Here is a 23,103-nt window from a genome sequence, read left to right on the forward strand (position 1 = left end):
CAGGTCAGAATACAAGAAGACTAGTAAGCAAATTTAGTCAACCATTCGTATTGCTTATTTTTGTAATCATGCAAAGAGCTATTCGGAAGTTTGCATTTGTCATCATATCTGGATGAGGGGTCCTATTAATCAAAAAACTACTCATGCAATTGGCTCATATTAATTCCTCAGTTTCTTTTTATACAGAAATTGAACTATGAATATTAAGTGCAATCTGTTGCTGAATGTCAGCAGGAGGCATTTAGGCAAATCTGTTTTGGGGGGTTTTGCACAACAAATTAAATGTAAACATAGAGACGGCAAAGGGAGCTATGTTTCAAATGTAATTAAAAAGGGTAATGATATTTGTTGTTTCCTGTGAGTTCTTCAGGAACAAAATGGATGGTGGAGTTATGTAGACTAGGGTTCCAAACCTTCACTGAACTTCATATGGACACAGAGGTTCAATTCATGCAGAGATCATTGCAGGAAAGAAGCCCAAAAGCCCAATTCTGTTCTACTGAATCAATGATTGTTTTTCTGTTGATTTTAATGCGAGCAGTATTGGGCTCAATAATTCTACCTGCACCGGTATAGTCTTTCTCTTCAGAAAATGGGTTTTGTTTTTTGAATGAAAAGGCCAGTTTGTGGGAGGAGACATATGACAAGTAAGATAGTGAAAGAAAATGATCTTGTTTTCCATAAAGAAAAATTGTCTTCCAGGGTAAAAGAGATGGAAGAGTGGCCAAAAACCAGTTGTCTAGACCAGAGCTCAAAGTGGTAGCAGAAGTGCTGGCTCTGTCATCATTCTAGGTTGCACTCAAGGATGGAAAACCATCAATTTGTAACAAAAATTTAAGCCAGGTGGTATTTGTTTAAGTATATTTAAAATGCTGTTGCTTTTGTTGATCTGAGGTCAATTAGAATTATTACGTGTTCAGCACTTTTTAATATTAGACCATGCTTAAATGGACTCAGGAACCTAATGTTAGGGTTTTGAAACTCTTGGCCTGAGTTTGTATCTGCAAACTTTTGTATATAATTTCCAAGCATTCCTATCAGAAGTGTAGCTCCAGACCCAGCCATGGTAGCAGCAGCAGGAACACTCGTGTGAACTGGTTACTGATACGTTAACAACTGTGTCATCTAATCTGGCTCAGAGCAGGTCTAGACGACATGGTGGTTAAATGTCAGTGGTTGATCTACACTTATGCTACCACTTGTACAGCCACACAGTGCTAGCAAAATAGGAAGTTTTATGAAAAAAAATGTCTAGGATAGAAATAGCTTCTGGCTGGATATGGGGATCTGCGCAACCCAGCTCACATTTCGGCTTCCACCAAAGGAAAGAGACAGTGGAGAGCAAAGCCCAAATACATCTGCTGTTGAGAAAGTTTGATTTTGAAGGGGAAGTCTACAGGTGGCACTTTTCGTTTTGCGCTGGTCTCAGTACTATTAAATATGGGAGAAACTGCAAATGAGAGAATTTTTATCAAAACTAGACATTGGCCCCTAATGGGAAAAAATAACCCACATGCTTTAAAAAAAGTCACTGGAACAATAAGTCTCGTGTACTAAACAGTCATGTCTCCATTCAGTTATTTCAGTGAAGCCATCCTGCTATATACTTCAGTCCTCTCTTTCTATAAAAATGTCTAGCTGTCTTTTAATCTTATTTATACTATCTGAGTCACTATTCTTACTAAGCAACTTATTCAATATGCTTATGGTTTTGCCAGAATTTTTTGTTTATGCCTCATTTTTAGGCTGTGTCCCTGAGTTATTTTAACCCTTTCACCAGACAGAACAGTTTGAACTCATTCCCTTTGTTAAACACTTTTAACAGCTTTAAATAGTTCCTATTAAGTTACCTTGAAACTCTTCACTGCTCCAACTGAAATAGCTCATAGTATTTTTTTTCCAATAGTATTTTTTAAATACTGGAATCATTCTTTTTGATGCCAATGGTTTAAACATAAGGGCAATAATATCTTTTCCTGGAAAAGATGACCAGAACTGAAAATCATATTCTAAATGGTATCTAGAAAATGGCTAGTACAATAGCAAAATAATTTGTATTCCATCCTTCTGTTAATGCATCCTAGAAATCTATTTTCCATTTCTTGCAGCTATCCACAAAGTTGGATATTTTTCTAATAACTCTTAAATCCTTTTCCTGGTTAGAATGCTGCAGGATTTCTATTTCATTTCTATTTTGGTTTATTTTCATTTCTATTTTGGTAGCGGTTTTTCTACTTTTCCTACATAAAATTATTTTATTATTTTATTGTCAAAATTACTTTTGAGATCAAGTCTCTCTGAATCTAATAGCCTTGTTCAGTATTTGTTGTAACACAAGGTGTGGTATCATAATTTCAAATATATGATATCAAAGTTTGCTTTTCATCCACATCTCACAGGAGGAGTTTGCATAAATGCTGTTGCCTAGTTAACAATAACTTTATTCTTGAGAGAGAAGAAAGGACAGAGGAGCCTCCTGAGAGGAAGATTAGAAGGAAATTCTTCAAGATTCATGTCAGAGACTCCCTTAAACCCTATAATCTGTTTACCAGGTTTCTCCGCTAGAGGGTACAGTTTTGCCCTAATTTACACAACACGGCTAACCAGTATAAAAGGGGCAAAATGAACCCGCAAGAAAAATAAGAGATACTAAAGCATCAGCCCCAAAATATAATACTTCTTTCTTCTTACAACAGAAATACATATGCATCTTAACTGTAGTAGCGCTACCTGCAGCAATCTTATAACAAAAACATTATCAGTGTTTTAACATCTCAAAGAATATTCTGAACTCTTGAGTTTGTCCACAGAACAAAGTCCCTTAAAGTCTGTTGTAGCTTGTTTGTTGATTTTTTCCACTCTTTGAGCAAGAGTGTGATAATTTGTTCTTAAAATCCAGTACTCTGCATTGATTCCCCAATAGTAAGCATGAGATTATCAGAATTTTTGACCAAGAATTTTTCTGATCTCCCCATTGACAGCCTTGTCACAATTCCTGAGGTCCCCAGGATAATTAAAAGCCATTGGGATCTATTTAATTGGCTGAAATTCAGCCCTTGATGGTCAGTGAGGAAAGATCAGGCATAATTCTATTCTGCTCTCTGACGCCATCACCAATGCTTTTCGTGCCATTTGGAATGATGGGTTGTTAAACAAGTGCACTAGTTTAATGAGATATCCAAACAAGAAGATTGTGGAGAAATTCCTTCTCACAGTTTGGTGATTGCCTCTGCTGAGAAACTGATTCAGGTTGGGAGTCCCCCCAAAACTGACGCAACCTGTGAAATATTTTGTTCAACATTGCTTCCTCCCATAGGTTTCCCCCCCCGGACAGAACATCTTCTATCACATTCTCTCTGTGCCCAGAATGTGAATAGCTGTCAGACTGCACTACTTGTTCTGACGCCACCTAAGAATCTTTATGTCCAAGAGTATCATCCACTCCAACTTGGTTACCCCTAACATGGTCAGGTAAGAGACTACCTTGCTGTTGTATGTCAGGATTTGCACGCAATACCCATTCTTCACTTTAATCTGATTCAGTGTGATCCAGACCCAGAGCAATGCCAGCTTGTTTATACATAGAGTCTCTTACCTTTTGATATCTCAGGGACTTTTCTCATTCTGATTTAGAAGTATCAGTTTCTAGAATTATAGAGTATAGAAACTATTTGGTAGTGCCCAAAATAAATGAGGTTTTATCCCTATCAGATTTGTTCCTTACCATACATTCCCTGGTATTCCCACTCCTTTTCTGACTTCTGTGATTTAAGCAAGCGCATCTGTAGTTTTATGTAAGCAGTTGCCATGGGAAATGCTAGCAACAAAGCTGCTTTATCAAGGAAACGACCTATCTAGCCAGCTGTCTCTGACCAAATCAGTTACCAACACCCCGTGAGATATTTGGGTAATGCAGTATCATTTTAACAATAGGGATTTTAGTTTAAGACTCAGAACCCACTGTGGCTTTTATTATTTATGTATGGCTTTTATGCTCAGCTCCAAAGGTTTCTTAATTTTCTGCAGTGCGTAGGATCTGATGAGAAACAGTCAAATGAAAAAGAGTCCCATTCAATTACATCACATAATGGCACACAGCTAAAAAGTGAAAATATTTTAAAGAGCTTATGTACAAATGCTAGAAGTCTAAGTATTAAGATGGGTGAACTTGTGTGCCTCATACTAAATGAGGGTATTGGTATAATAGAAACTTGGTGGAATGAGCATAACCAATGTAACATGGTAATACCAGGGTACAAAATATATTAGAAGGACAGAATAGGTCGTACTGTTGGGAGAGTGGTGCTATATAAGAAAGCAGGCATAGAGTCAAATGAAGTAAAAATCTTAAATGAACCAAACTGTACCATAGAATCTCTATGGATAGTAAGTCCATGCTTGAATAATAAGACTATAGCAGTAGGGATATATTACCGACCACCTGACCAGGATGGTGATAGTGACTGTGAAGTGCTCAGGGAGATTAGAAAGGTTGTAAACATTTAAAAAACTCAATAATAATGGGGGATTTCAGTTATCCCCGCATTGACTGGATACATGTCACATCAGGGCAGGATACAGAGATAAAGTTTCTTGACACTTTAAATGACTGCTTCTTGGAACCCACAAGGGGAGAGGCAATTCTTGATTTTGTCTTAAGTGGAACACAGGATCTTGTCCAAGAGGTGAATATAGCTGAACCGCTTGGTAATAGTGACCATAGCATAATAAAATTTTACATCCCTGTGAGGGGGAGGGAGAAACACCAAAGCAGCCCACCCCGGTACCATTTAATTTCAGAAGGGTGAGCTACACAAAAATGAGGAAGCTAGTTAAACAGAAATTAAAAGGTACAATGTCAAAACTGAAATCCTTGCAAGCTGCATGGAAACTTTTTAAAGATACCATAATAGAAGCTCAATTTAAATATATACCCCAAATTAAAAAACATAGTTTAAGAGGACCAAAAAAATGCAAACATGGCTAAACAACAAAGTAAAAAAAGCAGATAGAGGCAAAAAGCATCCTTTAAAAAGTAGAAGTTAAATCCCATTGAGGAAATTAGAAAGAAGTGTAAACTCTGGCAAGTGAAGTGTAAAAATATAATTAGGAAGGCCAAAAAAGAATTTGGAAGAAAAGCTAGACAAAGACTCAAAAAATAACAGCAAAAAAAAAAAAAAACATCAGAAGCGGGAAGACGGCTAACCAACCAGTGCGGCCCCAGTATGATCGAGATGCTAAAGGATCACTCAAGGAAGATAAGGTCTTCACAGCTGAGGATGTGAGGGAGATTTCCAAACCTGAGCCATTCTTTTTAGATGACAAATCTGAGGAACTGTCATGGATTGATGTACCATTAGAGGAGGGTTTTGGAAAAAATTGATAAATTAAACAGTAATAAATCACCAGGTCAAGATGGTATTCACCCAAGGATTCTGAAGGAACTCAAATGTGAAATTTCAGCACTACTAACTGTAGTAGATAACCTATTGTTTAAATCAGCTTCTGTACCAGATGACTGGAGGATAGCTAATGTGATGCCAATTTTGAAAAAAGTCTTCAGAGGCAATCCTGGCAAATACAGGCTGGTAAGCCTAACTTCAGTACGAGGCAAATTGGTTGAAACTATAGTAAAGAACAGAATTATCAGCCACATCGATGAACATGATTTATTGGGAAAGTCAACATGGTTTTGTAAAGAGAAATCTTGACTCACCAAGCTACTGTAATTTTTTAGGGGGTCAACAAGCATGTTGACAAGGGTGATCCAGTGGATATAGTGTACTTAGATTTTCATAGAACCTTTGACAAGGTCCCTCACCAAAGGCTCTTAAGCAAAGTAAGCTGTTATGGGATAAGAGGGAAGGTCCTCTCATGGATCAGTAACTGGTTAAAAGATAGGAAACCAGGGATAGGAGAATGGGACAGTTTTCAGAATGGAGAGCGGCAAATAGTGATGTCCCCCAAGGCTCAGTACTAGGACCAGTATTGTCCAACATATTCATAAATGATCTGGAAAAAGGGGTAAAAAGTAAGGTGGCAACATTTGCAGATGATACAAAACTACCCCAGATAGTTAAGTCCAAAGCAGACTGTGAAGGGTTACAAAGGGATCTCACAAAACTGGGTGACTGGGCAACAGAATGGCAGATGAAATTCAGTGTTGATAAATACAAAGTAATGCACATTGGAAAACATAATCCCAACGATACATATAAAATGATGGTGTCTTAATTAGCTGTTACCACTCAAGAAAGAGATCTTGGAGTCATTGTGGATAGTTCTCTGACAACATCCACTCAATGTGCAGCGGCAGTTAAAAAAGCTAACAAAATGTTAGATAATAAGACAGGAAATACCATATTGCCTGTGTATAAATCCATGGTATGTCTACATCTTGAATACTGCATGCAGATGTGGTCGCCCCATCTCAAAAAAGATATATTGGAATTGAAAAGGGTACATAAAAGGTCAACAAAAATGCTTAGGGGTATGGAACAGCTTCCATATGAGGAGAGATAAGACGGGGAATTTTCAGCTTGGAAAAGAGATGACTTAGGAGGAATATGATCAAGGTCTATAAAATCATGACTGGTGTGGAGAAAATAAATAAGTAAGTGTTATTTACTCCTCATAACAGAAGAATTAGGGGTTACCAAATGAAATTAATAGGCAGCAGGTTTAAAACAAACAAAAGGAAGTATTTATTCACACAATTTATAGTCTACCTGTAGAGCTCTTTACCAGAGTCTGTTGTGAAGGCCAAGACTATAACAGGGTTCAAAAAAGAACTAGATAGGTTCATGGAGGATAGGTTCAGCAATGGCTACTAGCCAGGATGGGCGTGGATGCAAAACCATGCTCTGAAGTGTCCCTAGCCTCTGTTTGCCAGAAGCTGAGAACGGGAGACAGGGGATAGATAATTTGATGATTACCTGTTCTGTTCATTCCCTCTGAAATATCTGTCGTTGGCCACTGTCAGGATATTGGGCTAGATGGATCATTGGTCTGACCCAGTATGGCCATTCTTATGTTCCTATCAGTAGATTGGTCAAGAAAACAGCACTTCTAAGCTTGAGAGTCTGATCAGCTGTACCACTGGCCGCGTCCTCCTCATGAAAGTACTAGGTGCGCTGAACAGACTGAACATTGTAACTTTCCATTGGTGTATTACTGCTTTTGACACAATCATCTAGCATTTTTGGTAATAATAACACTCAAATGGCTTTGCTGAAGTCCACTTTTGCTTAAAAAGTTTTCCTGTTGAATCTTTTAAGCTGTCCATTTTGAATGCTTATAGCACTAAATACTTGTTCAAGGATTTTAAAGGTAGGACAAGCCAAAACCAAGACTTTCTGACCAAAAATATAGATCTGAACTCGTCTCTGCAAATGTGCTGCCCCTCTAATATTTCATAGCAGCCTCTCCTGTAAGGCCAATAAGCATAAAAGATATATTTTAGCAAAGTTCAGCCACAAGTTGTTGGGCTAGATGCAAGAATTATTGGATGAAATTCTGTGGCCTTTGTTATGCAGGAGGCCAGTCCAAATTATCGTAACATCTAAAATGTATGATTCTGAGAAGTATCTATTTCTGTATGTTATATGATAGGAGAACTTACCCCCAAATTATATTTTGAACAAAACTAAGCCTGAGCCCGTCTGACATCCAGCTCTTATTTACTGATATTGGAGGATGTACAGTGTGTTTATTATATTGCGAGAGGAAGGGTTTGTCTGTTTTTGTTTTTTTGTCCCATCCCTTTAAAAGTCCTTTAATAATAAATCCCCTTTTTGTTTGCATGTTGTGTTTTTAAACTTGAGTCTACCAGTTAATTTTTAGATTGGTTTCAGAGGAACAGCCGTGTTAGTCTGTATTTGCAAAAAGAAAAGGAGTACTTGTGGCACCTTAGAGACTAACCAATTTATTTGAGCATGAGCTTTCGTGAGCCACAGCTCACTTCATCAGATGTTTACCGTGGAAACTGCAGCAGACTTTATATACACACAGAAATCATGAAACAATACCTCCTCCCACCCCACTGTCCTGCTGGTAATAGCTTATCTAAAGTGATCAACAGGTGGGCCATTTCCAGCACAAATCCAGGTTTTCTCACCCTCCACCCCCCCACACAAATTCACTCTCGAATTTGTGTGGGGGGGTGGAGGGTGAGAAAACCTGGATTTGTGCTGGAAATGGCCCATCTGTTGATCACTTTAGATAAGCTATTACCAGCAGGACAGTGGGGTGGGAGGAGGTATTGTTTCATGATTTCTGTGTGTATATAAAGTCTGCTGCAGTTTCCACGGTAAACATCTGATGAAGTGAGCTGTGGCTCACGAAAGCTCATGCTCAAATAAATTGGTTAGTCTCTAAGGTGCCACAAGTACTCCTTTTCTTTTTGCAATTTTTAGATTGAATTTCTGCATTTTCAGTCTCAATTCCGTATTGAGAGTAGGTTCTCGGATGGCATTTTGTGATGTCAGGCCAGAAGACAATAACAGCTGCTGCTGAGAAGCTGGGTCCAAGCCTTTATGCTGGGTTTCTGCCATAAAGACAAGAGAATTCCCGCAAGCTACCTCCCTCCACCAATGTGCTCCCCTCAAGTCTTTGAAGCTTTTGGGAGTTCTAGCAGTAGGATAAAAGGGGGAGCGGGATGAGGAAGAGGATACTATGCTAAAAATGGGCAGAAAAATTATATGAAGTGTTGACCCTCTGATGGGAGAAGAGGTCAGGTTAATGTCTCTATCTATTTACTGCCTTTATATTATATATAAAACAGATAAATGTAGGCAGATGTTACAGTAGTTGAAGAGTCAGTGAGCAGCACACTTTGCATGAGAATACCTCTATCTACTCTTACCACAAGCTGCGTTTCAACTGGAGTTGGGTTCATCCAGACCAGGTTTTCAAATGCAAGGACATGTTTCATTTTGTCTGGGCTCACCACTAGGATATCCTGGTGTTTTGGCAGTGTACTTAAGTATATGGGAGAGACTAAATGAAGCTATTTAGGCAAAAAATTACGGGGAAACTCTCTCTGACTGACTTTCAAAACATACCAAAAAGTACTTATGTATCTATATGGAAATAGAAATGTGTCTTTGCAATATAAAGGGGGGATAATCAGACAGCAGGGCACTGTATATGCACCATTTGCTGTGTTATGCCACTTTGTCAGACAACATTTTACAGGCTACTTTGTTTTTTCTCCCAACAATTCACCTTCCTTTTTAACTGGAGGTTGGCCAGGCTAGACAGCTGTACTTTCCCCATTCTACTCCAAGCCTGCCAGTCTGCTCTTCTCCTCCAGGGACCTTCTCCCCATTGCCTGTGGGAAAGAAGACTTGTCCTGTGGGACTGGCTCCCAGACCTGCTATTTGAAGGGTCAGTTGTGAAAAGATTTCCATATTTTTCCTTCTATATCTTTATTTTTATTTTGTAGACAAAGTTTCAGCACCAGATTAATTTGCTATCTGATGCTGATGAATTCTTAAAGGGGAAGAGATTGAAACCTGATCTGGATAAACTACTGCTCCATTTCAAATGCTGTTTGCTTGGTGTGCTTGTTTGCACATCAGTACCTAGGATATTCCTCAAGCTCACCACTGTTTAACAACAGGTCTTGTGTTTGAACTCAGGGTGTAAAGGGTAAGGTTTGGGAGCTCTACTGTAAATACTTATTTCTACATGTATTTCTGAAAGCTAAAAATGCAGAAGTCACCCCCCCCAGCCACTCCTTCACACCCTCACCCCCAGTTTAAGCCTCTCTACCTTTTCCTGCAATCCCTATTTTGAAACCACCTTAGCTGTAGTCAGGGACAAAGTCATAGTGCGGTGATTTGTTCTTGGAAGTCTTGGAATTCATAAGTATTTCACATAGTAGAGCTTTGTGTTTTTTTACTGCAAGAAAAGCAGAGAAAAGGCTCACAGTGCTCAGTAAGATGAAGCACTTCTGTGTCAAAATTATTATCTTGAGCTAACAATGTTCTTTCAGATTCTTTCTGTAAATGGAAAGAAAAGTGGGGGCATTGAGAGATCAACAACTTTGGAACAAGGCAACCAAAAAGGAGATAGTTCTTATTGTTTTAGGTTTTATACATTTTTCTTTGTAGTAAACAGCTATTCTGTTGTGCTTACTTTTGTTAATAGAAGTTTTAGGCGTACACATATGAATTCATGATGACTTCATAAAACCCATACTCTTGGGACAGGATTGTACCCTTTTTCTGAGAAAGTTCTCGGTTTGGTGGACTTATATTATAACTTTCCCTTCCTTTATTATAGTTTCTTGTATGGAATTCAATTTTATTTAAAAGTATGTGTCTATGTTTGTGTGTGTATCCAGTTATTTAAATTACATAATTAGAGCATGTACATAATAAAATGTGATGATGGGCCATATCCTGCCTTCCTACATTAAAATGCACAGAAAGGGAAAATTTGCATTGAATAATCCCAAGGCTTTTTTGTCAGTGAGCATCCTCTCTGCTATGAGGCTTGGCTGGCTGTGGTGCAGAACTGGCAGGAGGTCTTGACTGCTGAGTGCTCTGAGGCAAGAATCCATGTAATATAATAATACTACTTAGCATTTATAGAGGGCTTTGCTTAGACACAGTGCTGTAACAACATTAACTGATTAATACTAATTACAAGTTGGGTCTAAACCCCAGGGATGCTGATGTATATATACTCAATGTGTATGTACATGTACTCAATGTACTCTGCCACCATACACTTATCAGATACCCCCAAATCCAAAATGGCAGCTGAGCTGGCTTCCATGTCCTGCTACCGCTTCCCCTTCATCCCAGCAGCTATACTTATATAACTTCCCTGCCCCAAGTGGGCTTCATAAGTTGTGAAAGAGACTTATTGCTCCTGAGAGCAGCAGGAACTTCTGATGCATATTTCATCATGTTACAGTTCTTTATACTGAGAACACTCCATGTATAACAGATGTTCCCTGACTACTACCCTTTCCTGAAGGTGACATGCCCTTTTTTCTTATGTTGCAGCTCTGCTGTGTGTGTTTTCCAAAGGAGCTGATAGTGGCTATGTGTTACTAGGAGAAGAAGCTGCATAGCGGCCCCTGTGCAGCATGCTAAGCTACATTTAATTCCGTCTGCTCCCCTGTGCTACACAGAATGGAGGGGAGCATATGCCTGTTAGGGGGCTTATTCCTTCACCCACTTACTTCCCTGGTCCTTCTCGCATGAACAGAGAGCAACAATACCCGAAGTCCAAAGGTGCAAACAATTCGATGTTTATTGGGGGGAACTTCCAGCAAGCATGATTCCAGTTTCCTTCCTTAGTATCCCCCTTCCCAGCTCTGACCACAGAGCCTTACACCTGTGTCCCTGTTCCCATTCCTGCCCTTAGCCAAACATGATCCCAATTTCCCCACCCCCAATCCCTTTTCACATTTCTCCCTTTAGCAAAACATGATTCCAATTTCCCCCCGACACCCCACTCACTTTTTGATTGACTGCAGATTATATAGTAAAATTTGAGTTCTGCTTAGCTATACCTTAACCATTTTCCTGAAATTTAACTAACCAATCCTAACATATTGTAACATGATTATGTAACCAATTATATCCCACTACCTTAATTAGTTTACACCCAGAAAAATTAATTATACAGCAGACAGAAACAATCACAGAACTAGACAGAGATTATACAGACAAACAATAGCAAAGTGGGAACTATCATGACAAAACAATATAGAAGTGAGGATTTCACATCCCAGCTATTGATAAGTGAGTTCTTGCCAGACAGAATGCTATCAAACTAAGTTTCCTTTTACATTTTCTAGACACTTCCCTTTCTCTGGAGGTGTTAGGCACTATCAGGACAGGACTGTGTTCCTAACAGCCCAACAGCACCTTATTTCAATGTGACTAGTTTGGAATGTGAGGATGTGACCATTCGCTTCCCAGCTTATGGCTGCCTCTGCTGCTTAGCCAAAGATCTTAGCGTAAGCACAGGGCCTCAGACTGTCACAGTACGAGAAGGCTCTTACACCGGCAGACAGTGATTTTGATTCTTTCTTTTATACCCCTAACTAGCCAAGTGATAAGAATACACCTAAATTCTTAAAGTATAGGCCTTTACAGACAGGCCTGAATATCTGTATCCTAACAATGCCCAATGTAACAAAGTTATGCTGTGACATCAGATTTCAGAGTAGCAGCCGTGTTAGTCTGTATTCGCAAAAAGAAAAGGAGTACTTGTGGCACTTTAGAGACTAACCAATTTATTTGAGCATAAGCTTTTGATGCATCTGATGAAATGAGCTGTAGCTCATGAAAGCTTATGCTCAAATAAATTGGTTAGTCTCTAAGGTGCCACAAGTACTCCTTTTCTTTTTGTGACATCAGAAAATCTTTATTTAAATCTGTAAATGTGTTGTACAAATTTAGGACCAAATTCTGCTAGCCTTACTTACATGAATAGTCCCATTGAAATCAAGGCAATCAAGCAACATATAACCCACAACTCCTAATATTTCAGATGTTAACTTTTTCTTTAATAGTATGTTATTAATCAACAGTTTCTGAAAGTTGATTATTTAAAATATCCCATTTTATTTTGAATTATGGGAGCAGTGTGAAAAATTCAGATTTGTACATTTCTTATACCTGTTCCCAGATTGTAAAAGTAAATGCAGTTTGCAAGTGTGTTCTTATGCCAGGGCAGTCCGTTAACCTCTGTGTTTGTGAAGTTTAATAATTCTAGGGTAAAAACTGCTGCTAGCTAAAACTTAGTGTACAGTATCTCTACCCTACTAAAGAGAGAGAGTGTTTTATAAGTTGAAAGATTTAAAATTGTCGTGTTTTTTAAATAGATCATTAATAGGCACCTTAGAAAAACCGAATATAGGAAGACTTGCGTGTTTTAACAGAATATTCAACTTCAGCCCTCCTCCTTGTGGGTTATTGTGAACTTGCATAACTCAAACCAGTTTTTATGTAAAAACTGAAGTTTGGCAGTCTCATTGGGCCAAATCCTTGGATGCCTCACCTGCCCAAATAAGGTTCAAAAGAATCTTAAAATTGTGCAGGCCAGGTGCAGCAGAAGGACTGCATCACCTTTCATACTGTGAAGAAAAATCTCTGCGATAGTCTCTGCAGTGTGAGTGGTCACAAAAAGTGGCCACTATACAAATCCACCGTTCCTAAACCCCACATATAGTAAAAGCATGTGTTGTTTCTGCTGCTCCATTCCTAGGGTCTGTGGCCTGTTGGTGTTGAGGATTCTGACCATTAGCCCTGTGACTTTTTTTGTTGACGTGAGCAAAGCCCACATTAAAGGGCTTTGATCCATTTCTAGGATTTGGCCTTTGGTCTATAAATTTACAATATTATCAATATTTTTTTTCTAATCTGAAGAAGGAATATCTTTTTATTTGCCAAGTAACTTCGAAAATTGTCTCCTGCACCTTTGCAATAATTATTTCATAAAATGCCAGCCTCCCCTCTCTTTTCCAGCAATATTCCACTGATAGTTTAAATTCTGCATGTATGATCAACAGTATATTCTTAGGATATGGTACTAACAGTTTTAGAGAGGATTGGCATGAGAATAGTTGCCGACCAATTTCAGTTAAATTCATATGCTTTTGGACTGATTTTTTAAATATTTGCTATGTGTCCAAAGGCAAATATGTTCAGAAAGTTTTAACTAATTCCCTTCAGCTCTTTTGATTTTGAAAGGGGTAAAAAATGCTTTTTCCGTTTAAAAAATTCTGGCTAAACTTCTTTAGGCAAGGCTTTGAGATTGTGACCTCTAGCAAAGAAAAGTTAAAATTGCTTTGGGCACCATCAATTGGCAACATTGCTTTTTTTTTTTTTTTTCTGCTCTCTCAGTTTTTCAGTGCAGAACGTTACTACAATAGAACCTCAGAGTTCTGAACACCTTGGGAATGGAGGTTTTTCATAACTGTGAAATGTCTGTAACTCTGAACAAAATATTATGGTTGTTCTTTCAAAAGTTTACAACAGAACATTGACTTAATACAGCCTTGAAACTTTGCTATGAAGAAGAAAAATGATGCTTTTAACCATCCTAATTTAAATTAAACAAGCACAGAAGCAGTTTCCTTACCTTTGCAAATCTTTTTTTAAACTTTCCCTTAATGTTTTAGTAATTTACATTTAATACAGTACTGTACTGTATTTGCTTTCTTATTTTATTTTTTTTTGTCTCTGCTGCTGCCTGATTGTGTACTTCAGGTTCCAAATGAGGTGTGTGGGTGACTGATCAGTTCATAACTCTGGTGTTCGTAACTCTGAGGTTCTACTGTATTTATTATTAATGAAAATTGTACCATATTATATAAGCAACATGGCAGAGTTAATGTTGCAGCCTTAACTCTTAGAATGTCTTAGCTTTTGAATACTTGATCTAAAATCCTGAATATTGGAATAGTGCAGTCTAATTTGAAAATTGTTTATTTAGGAATAATTGTCATGTTTTGGTGTTATTCTTCATACCTGAATGTTTCTTCTTCAGCAGAGGCCGAAGAATAATGTTCTATTTCAGAGAATTCCAGGAAAAACTGGGTTCAGTTGGCTACCATCTCCCATTGTTGTCAATGCGATAGAGGCCAGAGGATGCCCTTAGCAAAGACGAACACTGTCTCCTGTCACCTCCTGACAGACATAGAGGGTTACCATCTTCTCTGAAGGCATGTTGGCTTTATTTCCTTTTGAGAGACAATGGCTATTTTATAAGAGGACATCCTCACTGAGGGCAGGCCTCTGGCCATAGCCTCATTGAGAACAGTAGAAGATGGTGGCCATTTTGAAAAAAGCCAGTTCTTTTTGGGTTCTCTGAAAGAGATTTTATTCTTCAGCTTCCATTGACGGATGCATTTTCAGTAATGAAAGATAGTGTTTCTTCTATTGTACATACTCATAAATATTTCTTTTTTAAAAACTATCAGGCCTACTCAACAAGGAGGATAGGCGATGAGGTGTATGGGTGCAAACTAGGGAATATGTGTTCGGAGGAATGTAGGGGTGTAGAAGGGATGGTGGGCTTGGGGAAGATGGGTGTTTGTGTATTCAGAGGAATGTAGGTGGTTAAGAAAGGAGGGGAAAATTCAGGGTGGTGGTGCATGGGTATATAAAGGAATGAATGAGATTTTGGAGGAGGAAACTGGGGTATACACCATATTTTGCACTGCTGTGATGATGCAAAGTCTCTCTAAACTCAGTTGACTAGTCAGTATGCTCTGACTGGTTTGTGGTTCTCCAGAGTGCAATAAAGTATCCAGAGCATATTGATGAATCTGGCCCTAAAAATTAAAATAAAAAAGATATCTTCAAACTATTAGAAATATCACATGATAGCAAGAGAACACTTTTTATTAAGTGTTCATGTACAACATTTTCAATTAAAAAAAAACAAGAAAATTCCCATACAAAACCTATTTTCAGGTGAAATTAATGTTCAGGGTATATATTAGTAATTTAGGATAAAATAAATTACAGGGATCATAGAATCATAGAATCATAGAATATCAGGGTTGGAAGGGACCCCAGAAGGTCATCTAGTCCAACCCCCTGCTCAAAGCAGGACCAATTCCCAGTTAAATCATCCCAGCCAGGGCTTTGTCAAGCCTGACCTTAAAAACCTCTAAGGAAGGAGATTCTACCACCTCCCTAGGTAACGCATTCCAGTGTTTCACTACCCTCTTAGTGAAAAAGTTTTTCCTAATATCCAATCTAAACCTCCCCCACTGCAACTTGAGACCATTACTCCTCGTTCTGTCATCTGCTACCATTGAGAACAGTCTAGAGCCATCCTCTTTGGAACCCCCTTTCAGGTAGTTGAAAGCAGCTATCAAATCCCCCCTCATTCTTCTCTTCTGCAGGCTAAACAATCCCAGCTCCCTCAGCCTCTCCTCATAAGTCATGTGTTCCAGTCCCCTAATCATTTTTGTTGCCCTTCGCTGGACTCTCTCCAATTTATCCACATCCTTCTTGAAGTGTGGGGCCCAAAACTGGACACAGTACTCCAGATGAGGCCTCACCAATGTCGAATAGAGGGGAACGATCACGTCCCTCGATCTGCTGGCTATGCCCCTACTTATACATCCCAAAATGCCATTGGCCTTCTTGGCAACAAGGGCACACTGCTGACTCATATCCAGCTTCTCGTCCACTGTCACCCCTAGGTCCTTTTCCGCAGAACTGCCTTCTAGCCATTCGGTCCCTAGTCTGTAGCTGTGCATTGGGTTCTTCCGTCCTAAGTGCAGGACCCTGCACTTATCCTTATTGAACCTCATCAGATTTCTTTTGGCCCAATCCTCCAATTTGTCTAGGTCTTTCTGTATCCTATCCCTCCCCTCCAGCGTATCTACCACTCCTCCCAGTTTAGTATCATCCGCAAATTTGCTGAGAGTGCAATCCACACCATCCTCCAGATCATTTATGAAGATATTGAACAAAACCGGCCCCAGGACCGACCCTTGGGGTACTCCACTTGATACCGGCTGCCAACTAGATATGGAGCCATTGATCACTACCCATTGAGCCCGACAATCTAGCCAGCTTTCTACCCACCTTGTAGTGTATTCATCCAGCCCATACTTCCTTAACTTGCTGACAAGAATACTGTGGGAGACCGTGTCAAAAGCTTTGCTAAAGTCAAGAAACAATACATCCACTGCTTTCCCTTCATCCACAGAACCAGTAATCTCATCATAAAAGGTGATTAGATTAGTCAGGCATGACCTTCCCTTGGTGAATCCATGCTGGCTGTTCCTGATCACTTTCCTCTCATGCAAGTGCTTCAGGATTGATTCTTTGAGGACCTGCTCCATGATTTTTCCAGGGACTGAAGTGAGGCTGACTGGCCTGTAGTTCCCAGGATCGTCCTTCTTCCCTTTTTTAAAGATTGGCACTACATTAGCCTTTTTCCAGTCATCCGGGACTTCCCCGGTTCGCCACGAGTTTTCAAAGATAATGTCCAATGGCTCTGCAATCACAGCCGCCAATTCCTTCAGCACTCTCGGATGCAACTCGTCCGGCCCCATGGACTTGTGCACGTCCAGCTTTTCTAAATAGTCTATCTCCACAGAGGGCTGGCCATCTCTTCCCCATTTTGTGATGCCCAGCGTAGCAGTCTGGGAGCTGACCTTGTTCGTGAAAACAGAGGCAAAAAAAGCATTGAGTACATTAGCTTTTTCCACATCCTCTGTCACTAGGTTGCCTCCCTCATTCAGTAAGGGGCCCACACATTCCTTGGCTTTCTTCTTGTTGCCAACATACCTGAAGAAACCCTTCTTGTTACTCTTGACATCTCTGGCTAGCTGCAGCTCCAGGTGCGATTTGGCCCTCCTGATTCCGTTCCTACATGCCCGAGCAATATTTTTATACTCTTCCCTGGTCATATGTCCAACCTTCCACTTCTTGTAAGCTTCTTTTTTATGTTTAAGATGCGCTAAGATTTCACCATTAAGCCAAGCTGGTCGCCTGCCATATTTACTATTCTTTCGACTCATCGGGATGGTTTGTCCCTGTAACCTCAACAGGGATTCTTTGAAATACAGCCAGCTCTCCTGGACTCCTTTCCCCTTCAAATTAGTCCCCCAGGGGATCCTGGCCATCCATTCCCTGAGGGAGTCGAAGTCTGCTTTCCTGAAGTCCAGCGTCCGTATCCTGCTGCTTACCTTTCTTCCTTGCGTCAGGATCCTGAACTCAACCAACTCATGGTCACTGCCTCCCAGATTCCCATCCACTTTTGCTTCCCCCACTAATTCTACCCGGTTTGTGAGCAGCAGGTCAAGAAAAGCGCCCCCCCTAGTTGGCTCCTCTAGCACTTGCGCCAGGAAATTGTCCCCTACGCTTTCCAAAAACTTCCTGGATTGTCTATGCACCGCTGTATTGCTCTCCCAGCAGATATCAGGAAAATTAAAGTCACCCATGAGAATCAGGGCATGCGATCTAGTAGCTTCCGTGAGCTGCCGGAAGAAAGCCTCATCTACCTCATCCCCCTGGTCCGGTGGTCTATAGCAGACTCCCACCACTACATCACTCTTGTTGCACACACTTCTAAACTTAATCCAGAGACACTCAGGTTTTTCTGCAGTTTCGTACCGGAGCTCTGAGCAGTCATACTGCTCCCTTACATACAGTGCTACTCCCCCACCTTTTCTGCCCTGCCTGTCCTTCCTGAACAGTTTATAACCATCCATGACAGTACTCCAGTCATGTGAGTTATCCCACCAAGTCTCTGTTATTCCGATCACGTCATAGTTCCTTGACATCACCAGGACCTCCAGTTCTCCCTGCTTGTTTCCAAGGCTTTGTGCATTTGTATATAAGCACTTGAGATAACCTGTTGATCGCCCCTCATTCCCAGTATGAGGCAGGAGCCCTCCCCTCACAGACATTCCTGCCTGTGCTTCCTCCCGGTATCCCGCTTTCCCACTTACCTCAGGGCTTTGGTCTCCTTCCCCCGGTGAACCTAGTTTAAAGCCCTCCTCACTAGGTTAGCCAGCCTGCTCGCGAAGATGCTCTTCCCTCTCTTCGTTAAGTGGAGCCCGTCTCTGCCTAGCACTCCTCCTTCTTGGAACACCATCCCATGGTCGAAGAATCCAAAGCCTTCTCTCCGACACCACCTGCGTAGCCATTCGTTGACTTCCACGATTCGACGCTCCCTACCTAGGCCTTTTCCTTCCACGGGGAGGATGGACGAGAACACCACTTGCGCCTCCAACTCCTTTATCCTTCTTCCTAGAGCCACATATTCCGCAGTGATCCGCTCAAGGTCATTCTTGGTAGTATCATTGGTGCCCACGTGGAGAAGCAGGAAGGGGTAGCGATCCGAGGGCTTGATGAGTCTCGGCAGTCTCTCCGTCACATCGCGAATCTTAGGATGTTGCGGTTATCGCTAAAACAGGCATTATAATTTATACCCAGCAGAGTGATAGTTAAGGTTAAACTTTAAAGAAATCCAAAAATGTTAATATATGGAAATGCACTGTTAAGGCTCCCAAACAGACTTAGTACTGCCCTATTGTGACACCAAGATGGGGGGTGGGGATTCCTGTGTGTCTTTAAAAATGACAAGTGTCTAATCTTAGACCAGAAGCACTATGATTATTGCATGATGTCACTATAAGCTAGGATTAATATTGTTTGGATGCCTTAACTGTGTATTTACATATCTCAACATGTTTGGATTTCTTTTAAATTTAACCTTAACTCAAAACTTCCTGAGTTTATAATGTCTATCTCTGAAATAATTACAAACGCCCTGTAATATATTTAGCCCTAAATGACTGATATATATTCTCAACCTTAACTCCACCTTAACCTTGTTTTTGTCTGAGAAAGTATATTTTATCTATACTGAACTGCCGATGATTACTAAAACGTTGGCTTATGTGTTCTTTCTGTGTACATGTGTGTACAAGGGGAAAGATTTAAAAAGACAAATTTGACTGTCAGTGGAATTTAGGCACCTAGCTGCCCTTTGTGTCTTTGAAAATCTCCTCCAAGATTCTTCACTAAATATCTACTATTTTAAATTGTACAAAACAGACATTTAACCTGTTTTAAATAAGACAATGTAAGTTCCAATGTAAGCCCAGAAATGGCTTTAACATCAATGGAAAAGATAAGGAGCCAAATGCTACTTTCCCATTTTAAAGTAATTGGAATTACTCCAGATTTCCACCAGTATACATAACTGAAGAATTTGGCCCATGGGTTATAATAATAGATTCTCACCTAATCTTTCTGCTAGCAAAGTAAAGATGTAGGGCTACATTCACAAAGGGATTTAGGCACCTAACTGCCACTTTAGGCACTTAAACCAATACAGATGTATTGGGTTTCTAACTCAGGATTGCGAATTGCACTAGGCGTCAGAGTGCCTGCGAATTAGGTGTTGCTATCCTCAACATAACACCACCTAAATCCAATTTGTGACTCTAACCAGCACTTACTATATAGCTGCATCCCTTCGAATGCAAATTAGGATATTTTTTGGCTTTCCAGATGTATGTAAAGACAGAGAAGAGAGAGGGAGAGGAGAGAAAAGAGAAAATTAGTTTTGAAGCATTAGAGTAGGAATACAGCATGTAATACCAAAGAGAAAAAGGCAAATAACCATGACACGTTTAGATTCCTTAAGAATAACCAGAGGCTGTCCTACCCACAAAGCAGCATAGTGTGGCCTTCTGGTGAATGCTGTATTTTTTACTTCTCTGTTAAGAATTAAGAAGAAAGCAGAAATTTATTTCGTCATCCTGAAGATTGGGAGCAGTTAAACTTAAGTTGTAGTAAGGCTTACCATAGTGTAAGTACACTTTGTTGTGTGCTGCAGAGACTAATCAGGGTAAGCAGAGTAGACCCGCCTTTTCCTGTTTTGGATCAATACAATATAATCCTTACGTACTGCTGTAAATAGATTTAGCATAATTTAACTTTAAATTTTCTCTGCTCACTGCCAGATATCTCCTCTGTTTGTGTGAGATTTTGTTTGTTAAATGGGAAACAGATTAGTAAAAGAGGCATAGCAACAATTTTTTTGTGTGGGGGTTATGCAACTGTTTAATATTTACATTTAGTAGAAATTATTGGAAGCAGTTGAGAAGTAAACATGCTGAAAAATTGGACAAGAAAGTAAAATAAATTATTTGTCAGTCTGTCCAGATCTTAATCAAAATTTATTATTAATTTTTAAAGGGAGAGAAAAATATCCATCACATTGTTAATGAAATCCAGGAAATTTAAGTTACCTAAGAAAGAGAGCAACTTTAAAAGAATGTTTAGTTGAATAAAGTTAAACTTTTCCACTAATGAAGCTATTGAAAACTTAGGCCCAGATTCTCCCCTAGGTGGGTTATTCCTCTGTAGAGACATGGAAATTGAAAGAGTTAAGACTCAGAGAGTTTCCTTGGTTTGGCCCTTCTAAAGAAATGGAAAGCACATTCAGCCTCCAAAATTTGCAGATTTGCCCAGCATCTGCCAGTGTCCATGGAGGTCCTCTGCCTTCCAGTTCCCTAAATATAGAGGCAAAGTTTCTTCAAGAGTCATGCTACCATGGACTTGCACATTGGCCATTGACCTCTCTCCCATGGGAGTGTGTTTAGGGGTCTGGCAGAAGTTGTTGTTGGAAGTGGAAGCATTAATTTATTGCTCAGATCTTTTCTAAATTAGGTGGGAGACACAGTGATTGTTTGTTCCACATCAGAAATGTGATACCTGTGGCGTACCTACCCATGGAAGGGCCTGTACACGGTTATGGAGAAGAGGCATCCTATTGCAGAGCCTGATCCCCGACTTCCATGCTCCCACAGTTAGGTTCTGCTATTCTTCACTTGCAAAAGTGGAGACCAGCATAGGTCCCTTAATTCTTGATGCTATAGTTAAATATTCATCTGTTTAGCTCTGGAATTCATCTGGGCTTGTATCTCTGGTGCCAAAAGCTATAAAAATAGTGCATTTAATGTTTAAAATTAGAATCTGAGGTCAACCTGTAGCTTTGCTGTAAAAAGCCAGATTGCAGTGAAATACTCTGCTCAAGTGATTTGACAGAAAATGTTCACTAGTAGCCAAAGAGTATATGGGACTCAGACTAAAAGTCAAAATAATTATCATGTTTATCTGACCACTTGAGCTGTTAAAAGTTATGTTAATTAAATACCAATGAATTATTACAAACATTAATTTAGGGATTAACTTCAGTATATGATATCTATATTTTGCATAGTGTTAATCTTTAGTAATTAATGTATCATTTGTAGGTTTGAAATAATTCACGATAATATTAAATCTAACCTTATTAAATCTAAGACAGTTTCTGTATGTTCATTAAATTCTTAAACAGCTGTTAATCCTTGGCACATGTGTTTAAGAATCAGTCAGCATTTCATAAACATACAGAAACAGTCTTATTAAATCTAAATAAATATGTATTTAAGACACTTTGAGCCCTATCCTGCCCTATTATATTCATCATAGCTCAGCATGTATCATTATTTGCACTAAAATCACAAAATACTGCTCAGCATCAACATTATTAACAGTGAACATTCTGCCTTCTAAAAAGGCCCACATATGTAAGAATACACTAGGGGGCTGCACATTTGGCAAATAGAACAGGACTCCCAAGAAAAACATGCTGCATAAATTCCCATCTTCAAAGTTACCTCATTATCAAATGTTTAGCCCTCTGGGTGTACATCAAAAAACTTCCTGCAGAACAAATCTGGCTGTGTTGTACACCAGTCAAAACCTCGTGACCTGGAAATGTTAACAGTAGATTTGGGTTTTTTTTTAAGTTTTCTCAAGTGGTGGCCAACTTGCACAGCCATCAGGTCATGAGGATTTCTTACTGGAAGGGCAGTTTGGTTACTTTATGAAATATGGCCACCTTCTTGTACTGGCCTGCTTTTTATTTTATTTGTCTAATCCTTAATATCCACACTGCAGGCTTCTTTTTTGTTTCACATATTTTTAAGTGACTTGTTCTTTGGGGAAAATATGGGTTTACATTTCAAGAAAACTGGGTGTGCAAAATGTGAATTTCCACAAGATTCTCATAGGCCTAAAATAAACATGTTTATCTGAAAAAGTAAAAAGGCCAAAGTTTGTACTCAGAGGTAATGTGTAATTTAGATCCCATGACACTAACTTAGGCTCCCTTACATGCACTTTGATTTACTCTGCTGATGAATAAAAGATTCCACATGTGTATAACTTACACCCAGAGGATTCAGAAGCAGATGTAAGTTAAAGCAGTCTCCACCCTATTTAAATTTACCACATTCTACAGCTTCGCCTGTCTTTTCTGGGCTCTATGCTCTCTTACACTCTCTTCTACATCAGTGGTTGTTAGGGAGACTAACTTATCAGTCCCTTCTGAACTTGCCCCCAGATCTCTTGTATTTTGAAAATTCATTAAATTATTCGTTCATTTTTATAGAAAATACATTGTAAAATTATGTTTTAATAAACATAAGAGCTAAGTATTGTCATTATCAGCAAGGGTAGGAAGTAGCGCTATCAATCAAATTAATAAAGAGAAAAGGAGTTTCAGGTTAAAATAATTATATCAAGTGATATATAATAATAACTG

At 39.4% G+C, this 23,103-nt stretch overlaps 1 protein-coding gene across 10 annotated transcripts in view; it reads left to right on the forward strand.

The window, feature by feature from the left end:
* Nucleotides 1-23,103, forward strand: part of PCDH17 (protocadherin 17) — a 111,433-nt gene that overhangs the window by 32,592 nt on the left and 55,738 nt on the right. For 2 of the 10 annotated variants that reach the window (XR_007356908.2, XM_048851703.2), the window contains exon 4: nucleotides 3,317-3,471. The exons of the other annotated variants lie outside the window; for them this stretch is intronic. Coding sequence is in view for 1 of the 2 variants with exons in the window: in XM_048851703.2 (XP_048707660.2) it covers nucleotides 3,317-3,462 (146 nt within the window). In the remaining variant the exon portion in view is untranslated. The remainder of the gene's footprint in view (nucleotides 1-3,316; nucleotides 3,472-23,103) is intronic. 10 annotated transcript variants of the gene reach the window in all.

This window comes from Caretta caretta, chromosome 1 (genome assembly GCF_965140235.1).
Source record: "Caretta caretta isolate rCarCar2 chromosome 1, rCarCar1.hap1, whole genome shotgun sequence".
Taxonomy (NCBI): domain Eukaryota; kingdom Metazoa; phylum Chordata; order Testudines; family Cheloniidae; genus Caretta; species Caretta caretta.